Source organism: Canis lupus, chromosome 19 (genome assembly GCF_048164855.1).
Source record: "Canis lupus baileyi chromosome 19, mCanLup2.hap1, whole genome shotgun sequence".
In the NCBI taxonomy this organism is placed as follows: Eukaryota; Metazoa; Chordata; class Mammalia; order Carnivora; family Canidae; genus Canis; species Canis lupus.
In genome coordinates this window covers 4,461,482-4,473,667 of record NC_132856.1, presented here as the reverse complement: position 1 = coordinate 4,473,667, position 12,186 = coordinate 4,461,482, and the positions used below count along the sequence as shown (strand labels likewise).

Here is a 12,186-nt window from a genome sequence, read left to right as displayed (position 1 = left end):
CCTGCTTCTCCCTCTGCCTGTGTCTCTGCTTCTCTCTCTCTCTGTGTGACTATCATAAATAAATAAATAATTCATTAGGAATTTTAAAAAAATGTAAGCTTTCTACCTCCCTCCAGCCACTACACTTGCCAAAGAAAATGTTTCATGCTCTCCTCTTAGAAAACCAGTGTCTGACCCCAAACTCTAGAATTGCTCTTAAAAAGTTTTCCCGAACGTATTAAAAAAAATCAAAATAACTCTAGTGCAAAAGCTACAATCTTCCAACCTATAACCTACAATCTTTCAAAGGACTATATATGTTTGTTTTCTAAGTTTTCCCACAACTTCAGCAGAAATCTAACTATATCAAGAAAACCAATTTTTCTCATGTGTTTTTAGTGAAACATTTATAAAGAACCTATGCTTAGGGATACACTGTTACCACTCTAGCTATAACCTGGCTTTGCTGAAACCAGTGGAATTACATTCTACATCCTCAGCTATTGCTAACAAATTTAAGAACCCAAAGCAACAGCTACACAAGGAACAATAAATGCTAAAAGCATTAAGTGGAAAAAAAAAAAAAAGCATTAAGTGGATACTGGGAGTGGAGACTGACTTACTAAATTTTTCAAGGGAAATACCTGTAACTACAATGAAAATACAAAATTGTCTTAAATGATCAAGTTCTGTATCAAAAATAAAACTGACGGGAATCCCTGGGTGGCTCAGCGAGTTAGTGCCTGCCTTCGGCCCAGGGCATGATTCTGGAGTCCCAGGATCAAGTCCCACATCGGGCTCCCTGCATGGAACCTGCTTCTCCCTCTGCCTGTGTCTCTGCCTCTCTCTCTAGGTCTCTCATGAATAAATAAATAAAATCTTAAAAAAAAAAAAAAAACTGATGAAAACAAGCTCAAGGGGAACCTAATAATCAGGCCTCTAGACCAGGAAGTAAGTGAACATCAGGAAGAAAAAACAATCAGTAAATATAGGACATTCAAAAAAACTGCTCTGGGCACTTAAAAAAAAAAAAAAAATCAATGTTATGAGGGGGAAAGTGGGGAAGTTTTAGGTTAAGAGAGACCAAGGAAACCTATACCCCAAATGCAATGACAAACCCTGGCTGGATACCAGTTTGGAAAACTGGGCAATGTTAAAATTTTGGTACAATTCAGTAGAATTGTAATATTCTATTCTAGTCACTACTTGAATATTACGTTAGGTATCAGATGGTACTAAGGAAATTAGGTAAAATTTTCTAAGTATGATAATAGATTGTGATCCTGGTATCTTAATTCTTAGGACATGCATACAAAAATGAAGATGCTTTTGCCACTTCAGGTCTACAACTTATTTTCAAATGGCTCAGTAACAAACGTTTGCTGTTAGGTGGAGAATACACTCAAGTGTTCACTGTACTATTTTTGTTTTTAAACATAAGCTCTGGGATGCCTGGGTGGCTCAGTGGTTGAGTGTCCGCCTTCGGCTCTGGATCTGAGATGAGTCCCACACCAGGATCCTGCCTGCCTCTCTCTCTCCCTCTGTGTCTCTCATGAATAAATAAAATCTTAAAAAAAATAAAATAAAATAAACATAAGTTCTAAGCCCAATGTGGGGTTTTGAACTCAGGACCACAAGATCAACAGTCGCATGCTCTGAGCCAGCCAAGCACCCCTCAATGTATAGATCGTTCTAACTATTCTTTTTATCTTTTTAAAAAGATTATTTATGAGAGACAGAGAGAGGGGCAGACACAGGCAGAGGGGGAAGCAGGCTCCTCACAGGGAGCCTGATGTGGGACTCGATCCTGGATCCCGGGATCATGACCTGAGCTGAAGGCAGGTGCCCAACCCCTGAGCTACCCAGGTGTCCCTCTCTTAACTGTTCTTTATGGAATTTTTCAAAATAAGTTTGCAGGCAAGAACTCCATCTGACCCATTCAAGTCACTGATGAAGCAGCTTTAAGAGGCTGAGGAGAAACAGCTAAAGTACGCAAAAAGGCAGCAAAACTTAACAAGGATGCAAAGATGAAAATTTGTTGACAATGCAAAATTCATTGTAGCACCTCCATTCACCTTTTCATCATCCCCTCAATCCTTGTCACAAGAGAAATACTTGCCCATTTATCTAGCTTGCAGGGACAGGAATCTTAGCAGATATCACAGAAACATGGGATTGGTTTCTTACCCAAAGCTGAAAGCTGCTAAACCCCAAACAAACCTCACTTTTGACAGAACCATTCACCTATCAAGGCAATGCTACTTACTATCTGAAAAATTTTTGAAAATTTGCTTAAAACCAAGTCTTAACGGGGCACTTGGGTGGCTCAGTTGGCTGGGCATCTGACTCTTTCAGGTCAAGTCATGATCTCAAGGTCCTGGGATTAAGCCCAGCATCAAGCAACACACTTAACAGGGAATCTCTTTGAGGATTCTCTCCTTCTGCCCCACTCCAATAAAAAAATAAATCTTAAAAAAAAAAAAAATTGCCACAGTAACTGCTCACTGGCTCTCAGCAATTAGCCTGAATTCCCTAGAATACACATATTTTCACGTTGTACTTGCTCAGTAATCAAGGTCAATACAATCAAATGCAACCTTATGAAAGAACACTTATGTGGCCTGTGAATAGGCTCTCAGTTATGTGTATCAAAGGGCTTGAAACAAAAGGCTGTTAGGTACTACAAATGCAGCACAAGGAACAGTTGTGTGAAGCAAAGCAGTTCTAAATATCTCACTCATTAGGTTTTCCAAGTTGAGGCTGGAAACCTTGGGGGAAAATAACCACATGTACGCTACCCCCAAACCTGAATCTGACTACATTTAACAGTGATGCCTTTGAAAATAGGTCTTCTCTTATGCTGTTTTGTATTTATAGGAGAAACAAAATTATCAAGATATTTAACATGCTTAGTTAACATCTGACACATACCATTTGCTTAATACAAATATCAAATGATAAAGGAACTTGTTAACAAGTATTCATGAGGAAAAAGAACATTTTATGACCTCACACCTTTTTTTTTTTTTTTTGCCTGCTTTTCACTATTAATTTGACAAAGTAGGGATGTCTGGGTGGGTCAGCGGTTGAGCACGTCTGTCTTTGACTCAGGGCGTGATCTTGGAGTACTGGGATCGGGTTCCACATCGGGCTCCCTATAGGGAGCCTGCTTCTCCCTCTGCCTGGGTCTCTGCTTCTCTTTTTCTGTCTCTCTCATGAATAAATAAATTTAAAATCTTAAAAAAAAAAAAAAAAGAAGAAGAAAACCTTTCCTTAAAAAAAGAATTGACAAAGTAGGAATTGGCACAGCACAGTTGAGACACCAACGTCTTAACCCTGCAATGGTATAGATCACAAATTGACCAGACTACATAAGGATGAAAAACCCAGTATATCCGATGTGAATGAATCACATGGCAGTGAAAAGGTACAAAAAAATTAAACTAAGTCAGGAAAGCATAGCCACTAACTATAGAGTGAGTATGGGGGGGTGGGGTGTCAAAAAAAGAGGACATAGGGTGGGAGGGATTCTTGAAGTAGGTTCTAGACCCTAGGTAGCTGTACATTTTTCAAGCAAGTTTCCACTAACTCATGAATAAAGTGAATTCATTCATTAATCCAAGTGATTTCTAAGTTCCATCCCGACTTCAGAACAAATCCTGGAAAAACACGCAATCTAACATCTCAGAACCTTGTGAAGCCCAAGAAAAATATTAAATGCTAAAATATAATAATGGCAATCAAGAATGAACACAGAGCTAAAGGGCAGCATTATAATGGGTTACAAAGAGACTTAAATTTTTTGTATCCCTGCAAAATGGGACACCAAAGTATCTAATGGCTATGCTTCCTTAAAATAGCTATTTTACATTACTGAAGACATGACTGAGTTAGTACATAAAGAAAAGTCCAAACTGTCAGCTTTTAGTCCTCCACATTCCCCTCTTTAATATGGCATTTTGCACTATATACATTAATGAAAATTTGAAACAAACAAAAAGAACTTTAGTCAAACTCCCCTTCCTCCTCCAGCTTTATTGGATAGTTTAAAATTACATTTCTATTTTCTAGGACTTCAGTTGCTTTTTCCATCTGACTTTTAAAAACTGATTACAGCAAATGAAACACAGTTGTCTAAGTGATATAGTATACAAAAATAACATCTTGATTTCTGTGAAAATGCATTTCTCTGCAATTCCTGAATAACTCCAAATTATGCTAACTCTGAGCATAGATGTTTACTCTGGGTTTTAGATTTAGACTTTGAAAAAAATGTGTTCTAAACCTTTGCCATCACCTTATGCATATCCAGCATCAACGCTGTGAAGTTGTTCCTGTTTAGGCCTTTATCCCGATTTTTCTCGCACAGCCATTAACACACATCTTTTTATTTTGTTTACTCCCACTCAACTGTATGTTCTATGTAGGGCCTGATACAGATGTTACTTGATGTTATTTAATAGCTACTGAGGTCAGACAATCCAAGGCCATCATTATGCTAAAATTAAAGTTGTTTATGGAAGCTCATAAATACTTCCAGAATTGGTTTTACCTCCTACATGGGAACATATCCAAGAAACCCAGAACGGGCTTACTGGTCTGACTCAACTCTTCCCATTCATCAATCCCTATTCACCAGTGGCGCGGAAAGGGGGTTCTTTAACAAAGCATTATACATAACACCTCTACCAAACTAAACATAAACTTTTTTTTTTTTGTAGTTAAATGCAGAAAGTCGGTTTTTTTTTTTTCCACCCCTTTCCTCCTTTTACACGGCAAGTAAAGCTCACTGGCCTGGGAGTAGCCTCTATCTGCCAACCTTTGGCCAGTGAAGAGGATTCAGAGAAAATAATACAACCATCAATCAGAAAAAGGAGGGGCGACAAAGGAAAATAATTAAGCTGTGGCTTCAATCGTGCATTCCCGTGCAAGGTGCCCTGACTCGCCACAGCGGTAACAGTTGACTTCACTTGTCTTGCTGCAATTGATGGCTACGTGACCAGTTTCACCACACCTAAAAAAAAAAAAAAAAAAGAAAGAGGGACAGTGAGTTTTCACAATGTCCCCAGAAAACATAAAGCCGCACTGAAACAATAGTAACTGTAGAAACAGTAGTAACTGGGTAACAAATGCAATGATCAGTGAAGCAATGCTTTTTTCCCCTCAGGACAGTCTCATTAACCCCTCCACTAAGAGCAGGAAGGAGGAATTAAGTAACAAAGTACTCAATTGTGCAGACTAAGCCATAAAATTAAAATTTTTACCCCAAGAGATCCACTAACATCAAAACACTAAAAATAGGGGCTCCTGGGTGGCTCAGTGTAGCAGCCAACTCCTGATTCTGGCTCAGGTCATGATCTCAGGGTCATGAGATGGAGCCCTGCAATCCAGACCCACTTTTGTACTGGGTATGGAACCTGCTTTAGATTCTCTCTCCCTCCCACTGCAAACACTAATAACATTGGCCAATACATACCTTTCTCTTTAAGTTTTTTTTTTTTTTTAATTTATTTATTCATGAGACACAGGAAGAGGGAGAAGCAGGCTCCATGCAGGGAGTCCGATGTGGGACTCAACCCTGGGACTCCAGGATCATGCCCTGAGCCGAAGGCAGATGCTTAACCGCTGAGCCACCCAGGAATCTTTCTTAAGTTTTATTTTAAGTAATCCCTACCCTCAGCATGAGGCTCAAAATCACGTCCCTGAGATCAAGGGTCGCACTCTCTGCTGACTGAGTCAGCCAGGCGCCCCAAGATGTTGTACCTTTATACAAATTAATCCTTAAGATTTCACTGGTATTTACCAAATTTTACAGCTTAAATATGTACATTTTATCTTATGTCACATCCACAAGGATTTCAGGTTGTAGGACAAAAAATTTGTATATGTGAATTATTTATAGTTTTCTACAATGTCTCTGAAAACTCCGAAGTACAGCATTAACATTCTTATTTTTAAAATATTAAAAATTCGGGATCCCTGGGTGGCGCAGTGGTTTGGCGCCTGCCTTTGGCCCAGGGCGCGATCCTGGAGACCCGGGATCGAATCCCACGTCGGGCTCCTGGTGCATGGAGCCTGCTTCTCCCTCTGCCTGTGTCTCTGCCTCTCTCTCTCTCTCTCTGTGACTATCATAAAAAAATAAATAAATAAAAATAAAATATTAAAAATTCCAAAGCTGTGTAAGTTTTTCAGCTGTCATAAGCCACAAACCATGACTGGCAAAATAGTAACTGATGTATAGACAAACTGCTGGTTATATATGCTGAAAATCAGTATCATCTGGTCAAAACGAACTTCCACTGAATACTGGTCCACAAAGTCCATTTATAGCTAATTCACCTCTAAAATAATCTCTGCCATGAGCCTTCCTCCAGCCAACACCCTAACAACTTACCTATAGCACTTCACTTTGGTGCAGTCTTTTTGAATGTGTCCAAATTCTCCACAAGAATAGCACTTCTGCTCATCAGCATGGTCACAGTCACGAGCCAGATGGCCTGGTTTGCCACAGTTGTAGCAGCATTGCTCCCGCTCTCTCTTGGGCTCCTTGCAGTCCTTGGCGATGTGGCCACCTCTACCGCAGTTATAGCAGGCTTCAACAATAAGGAAAAGAAGCAGACCAAGACTATAAAACCTTTACAAAACGTTCTTTGTTTTAAAAAGTCTTTTCCAATGCTATGTGCAGCAGTAGCACAGGCTCACCTCTCCAAGTTCTAGAAGGGTATGAAAATGAAGTGTTAAATACTTACCATCCTCTTGAAGATCACAATCCTTGGCAAGATGACCAGACTCACCACAGCGATAACAGATGTCTGGAAGAGATGAGGAAACAAACTGGAAACCTATTTTGGGCAGAAACAAAAAGAATTTGGCTAATTAGACCAGTCTTGACACTAATAGATACTGAAGCACTTCAAAATTTTTTATTCGACAAAAATACCTCTATCCGAGGTAAAACCACCTCTGCCACGGCTTCTCATTCCACGACCACGGCCTCCACCAGTAGGGCATTCCCGGGCCCAATGGCCAGATCGTCCACACTTGAAACACTCATTGCTGCTCATGGCTGCAGTTAGATCTTCGAAATATTAAAAATGACAATGTTAAACTAATTGAAATTACTTTTAGCTTTTTATTGCCCTTTTAGTGTATTTTTAGATAATTATTCTGGGGGATGAAGCTTAGCATATACCTTGCTTAGAAAAATAGCCACACAACTATGTACTTGTAGGCTTACATAACTATTAAGAAATATATTAGAAGTGAAAAAAAATGTAAAACATGTATTTTGATACAATTTGTGATTTTTTAAAAACCATTAAGACTATGGATATACAGATTAATACAAATGTTAATTCAGTTATAATGGGGTGGTAGAATTTAAAGGATTAATGCACATCCATTATTAGAAATAGTAACATATCACTCAAGGTCTAATTTGTAGACTATTTTCATGGTTACAAGCCAGTAAACTTTATTTTGGGCAACTGAAGTTATTTAATGGTCATAAAATCGGAAATAGCTCAAAACAACACAGCTGTAGTATGGACTCTAAAAGTGAGGGGTAGGTAAAGAGAAACTATTTCTAACTTTAAATCCAACAGTGTCTAGCTATACTACAACACTTGTTTGCACACTCTTTACAGCAGGTATATTATAAGAAATGCAGATAAAAATTTTCTCTAGAGAATACCGTATGGCAAAAAATATTAGAAAAACAAAAGGACACACCAAAGTGCTAATAGTATCTAAAGCACCAGGACCATTTTTTTCTTTTATTCTCTAAATTTTCCTGTAATTTTTACATTTAAAACAAGGCTACTTGGAACTTCACAATAGATTCCTTTATTGGGTATTATTTAAAAATGGGGGAGGGGGGCAAATCTCCCAATAAGTAAATGAATTTTACACTTCTTATGTAACAATCTAAAAATAAACAGGAACTATTCCTGGAATAGAATGGAATGTTGTAGGAGAAACTCCTAGGAAAGTGGTTTTTAAAAAACAAACTAGCTCAGAACAATCTAATCTTTACATTTCCACACTTCCACATCCGAATATTTTTACCCTTATTTCCAGTGTCAAGCCATGGCACACCAACTTTTTAAACTATCTTCTCAAAGCCATAAGCACTATGATCTAGCAAAAGATACTGCTTCAACTGAGTAAGACTGGATAGTGGAATTATCCAAATCAACCACAGCACCAAACTCAAATGACAGTAAAATGGACAAGGCCCCCCTCCCAATCATCCTTTCAGTAACCGGTTCATCACTAAGTTATAGAGAATCTAGTAACTAAAAATTAAGCTAAAGTTCAGTTTCAAAAGTTTCCATTGTCAAATATTCAAAAGAACTCAATACTTATCCCAAGTCTCTGCAATCAGATTCAGAGTAAGTTTTCAAAGGGATCTTTCTATCAATTCTTGCCACTTACCATATAAACACATTACCAAAAAAGGGGATGAGGGAAGTACAGGCAGGTACCTGCACAGAATACTCAAGAGTCCATAGATTCTAGGGTGCCTGGGTGACTCAGGTCATGATCTTTCGGGTTTTGGGATCAAGACCTGCATCTGAGTCTATGCTCAGCTGGGAGTCTGCTTAAGATTCTCTCCTCCCTCTCTTACCCCTCCCCCCAATTGTCTCTCAAACAAATCTTTAAAAATAGTTGTTTCAGATGCATAACGCATATTTCTAGTCAGAAGAAAAAAAGAAAACAGCCAGTGAAGATTAAAAATGTATTTTTGTAAAATAATGAGATTACATTTGCTTTCTTTTACTGGTATTAGCCTTCTAAATCATATTAAGTACTAGTTTCCACCGGAGAGAAGAGTTAGGGTAAAAAGTAATTAAAAAGTCACAGAAAAGAGGAACCCCTGGTTGGCTCAGGGTGTGATCCCAGAGTTCTGAGATCAAATCCCACATGGAGCCTACCTCTCCCTCTGCCTATGATTCTGCCTCTGTGTCTTTCATGATAAATAAATAAAATCTTAAAAAAAAAAAAATCACAGAAAAGAGTTTATAGTACTTTGTCCTCCCCTCCACCCTCATTTTCCTTTTGCACCTTCTCTAGTTTATAGCCAGACCAATTTAAGCATATTTAACTACTGATGTCAATGAGTTATTTGCAGAGAAATGATCATTTCTTTTTACAAAGTAATACAGGCAATCTGACAAGTCCTGAGTAGTTTATCACTTAATATTTAAACAAGAGGGGTGCCTGGGTAGCTCAGTTGGTTAAGCAGCTAAGTCTTTTTTTTTAAATTTAGGATAGTCAGAGTGAGAGAGAGAGAGAGAGAGAGAGAGAGGCAGAGACAGGCTCCATGCACCGGGAGCCTGATGTGGGATTCGATCCTGAGTCTCCAGGATCGCGCCCTGGGCCAAAGGCAGGCACCAAACCGCTGCGCCACCCAGGGATCCCTAAGCAGCTAAGTCTGGATTTCAGCTGAGGCATGATGTCAGGTTGAGATGAAGCCCTGCATCAGGCTCCACATTCATCAGGGCATCTGCTGAAGGTTCTCTCTCCTTGCTCCCCTCTACACTCTCAATCTTAAATTATATTATATATCTATATACACATACATATATATGAACAAGACACTTATGTTTTACAAAATACTACAGTCCTATACATTCCAAAGCTAAAGAAACGATGGTTCTAGGCAATCTTTCCTTTAGACTGCTGCTTTAAAAGGACCTTGTTTATTTAATAAAGTACAAAAGAAATGCATTATAACACATCATCATGTTTATCAGTGGAATAAAGTCAACAGGTAATTGGGTTTATTTTCAGCACAGTAATATGAATTTAAAAAACTACTTAAGGGGCAGCCCAGGTGGCTCAGTGGTTTGGCGCCGCCTTCAGCCCAGGGCGTGATCCTGGAGACCCAGATCAAGTCCCACGTCGGGCTCCCTGCATGGCACCTGCTTCTCCCTCTGCCTGTGTCTCTGCCTCTTCCTCTCTTTTAAAATCTTTAAAAAAATAAAGAACTACTTAAGAACTGATTAATCTACAGGTAGATTATTCATGAACTGTTTCTCCATTGTCTTCTCCCCCTTGGGCCAAGCCAGTCATTTAGCTATTCTATCTACATTTTCCAAGTCCCTTGTGATAGATTTATTTCTTCAGTAACATTAAACCAACCAATTCCCACAATGTTTTAGAGTCCTGCCACTTATCCTAGAAGTAGGTTCCCATCCTAATATTCATCTTATATACAAATGTATTTAGTTAAAAGATCTTTAGAGAGCTATATGCCATCTCTAAGAAAAGAAGAGGCAGTAAGGTAAGACAGCTGAGAATTATGAGTCTGTGATTCTGCCTATGACTACTCCTGGCTGGAATTTTGCCGCACTGTCCTGCCTCCGCCCTCTCCACCTGTCACAACGTTTTCCAACCTTCAACAGCCAACTCAAATGCCAACTCTTATAAAAGAATCTGACCACATCTCTCAGCCTGGAACTCTCAAAACCCATAGTTCTTTATTAGTATTTGTCTGACACTACCATATTGACTTTTATCATATTCCTTGAAGGCAGAGACCAAATAATTCACCTTTCAATCATCACAACACCCCATATAATTATCCTTTCAGTAGCAGTTATACTCAGTATTTTAACTGCTGGGGGGGGGGGGGCAGCTAATAGTCATTTGTGAATGAAACAAATTGTTTCTTGTACAGACCCAACCCAATCTGACTAAGTACTAACACCACCTCAATTCTTGCTATGACAAGAATTACTGCACCATTAAAGTAACAACGTAGGAGGGCCCCCTGGCGGCTCAGTTGGTTAAGCGTCTGCCTTTGGCTCAGGTCTGATCCCAGGATCCTAGGATTGAGCCCTGCATCCGGCTCCCCCATTTCAGAAGAAGCCTGCTTCTCCTCCTCCCTCTGCCACTCCCCCAGCTGGTGCTTGCTTGCTCTCGGTCAAATAAATCTTTAAAAACGATGATAACAATAAAGTAACAACATAGGGGCACCAGGGTGGCTCAGGTGATTTGGTCATCTGCCTTCAGCTCAGGTCATGATCCTAGCATCCTTGGGATCAGGTCCAAGTACCATGTCAGACTCTCCACTCAGTGGGGAGTTTGTTCCCCCTTTCCCGCTACCCCTTCTATCCCCTTTCTCTCATAAAATCTAAAAAAAAAAAAAAAAAAGGCAAAATATTTTTAAATTATGTACTCATTTTTTAAAGATTATTCATGAGACAGAGAGAGAGAGGAGAGAGGCAAAGGGAGGAGGAGGCTCCATGCAGGGAGCCTGATGCGGGAGACTCGATCCCAGGACCACAGGATCACATCCTGAGTTGAGGGTAGACGCTCAACCGCTGAGCCACCCAGGCGTCCCAAATTATGTACTCATTGAGGATAGACTATCAATCTAAATTCAAGAATGCTTATTTTGGATTATCTAATAAAATCCTATTACTCCAAGAATTCACAATCAACTAGACCTCACTAATATGTATTTTTTTAAGATTTTATTTATTTATTCATGAGAAACAGAGAGAGAGAGAGAGAGATTGAGAGAGGCAGAGACACAGGCAGAGGGAGAAGCAGGCTCCATGCAGGGAGCCCGATGCAGGACTCGATCCCGGGTCTCCAGGCGAAATCGCTGCGCCACCGGGGCTGCCAGACCTAATATTTTATGGAATGCTACAAAACATATTTACTAATAAAGATAAAAGACAAAATGTTGTATTTTCCACTGTTGCCAGGCAGAAGGTGAGCATTTATTTTCTTCCTTTTGCTGCTTTAGCAATCATCGCTGTATCTACACTGATGTTATCATCAGACAGTAAAAAGATTTGAGGATCCTAATAGCTAAACCTGGGTTAACCACTGAACCATCTGTGCTGTTACCTCAGACACTTGAGGTCTGTCCTTATCAGGAAAGGATGATAAATTGATCTGTGATGAGAATTGTTACCAGGTGTCTTGTCCTTACCAGATGCTCAACTTAAAAAACTTTAAGGGCTTATGTCTTCTGCTTATTCTTTCCTTTCCACTCCAATTAAGTTAGATTGCTTACAGGTGGATTAGAAACACCCCCCCCCCATGCAATGCCTACAGAACAAGTTTAAATTATTCTTTTTTTATTTTTATTTATTTATGATAGTCACACAGAGAGAGAGAGAGGCAGAGACACAGGCAGAGGGAGAAGCAGGCTCCATGCACCGGAAGCCTGACGTGGGATTCGATCCC

General features: G+C 39.5%; 1 protein-coding gene across 8 annotated transcripts in view; it reads right to left on the bottom strand.

Moving 5' to 3' along the window:
* Window positions 1-3,983: 3,983 nt before the first annotated feature.
* The window catches only part of CNBP (CCHC-type zinc finger nucleic acid binding protein), a 69,010-nt gene continuing 60,807 nt past the window's right edge, over window positions 3,984-12,186 (bottom strand). For 2 of the 8 annotated variants that reach the window (XM_072784928.1, XM_072784927.1), the window contains 4 exons: window positions 6,920-7,057; window positions 6,729-6,821; window positions 6,374-6,572; window positions 3,984-4,993 (listed from right to left, as the gene is read on the bottom strand). In XM_072784928.1, the coding sequence (XP_072641029.1) occupies window positions 4,876-4,993; window positions 6,374-6,572; window positions 6,729-6,821; window positions 6,920-7,043 (534 nt within the window). In that variant the 5' untranslated portion in view covers window positions 7,044-7,057 and the 3' untranslated portion in view covers window positions 3,984-4,875. Of the gene's footprint in view, window positions 4,994-6,373; window positions 6,578-6,728; window positions 6,822-6,919; window positions 7,058-12,186 lie in introns of all 8 variants that reach the window. The other 6 variants (XM_072784926.1, XM_072784925.1, XM_072784932.1 and 3 more) reach the window with 3 other exon arrangements.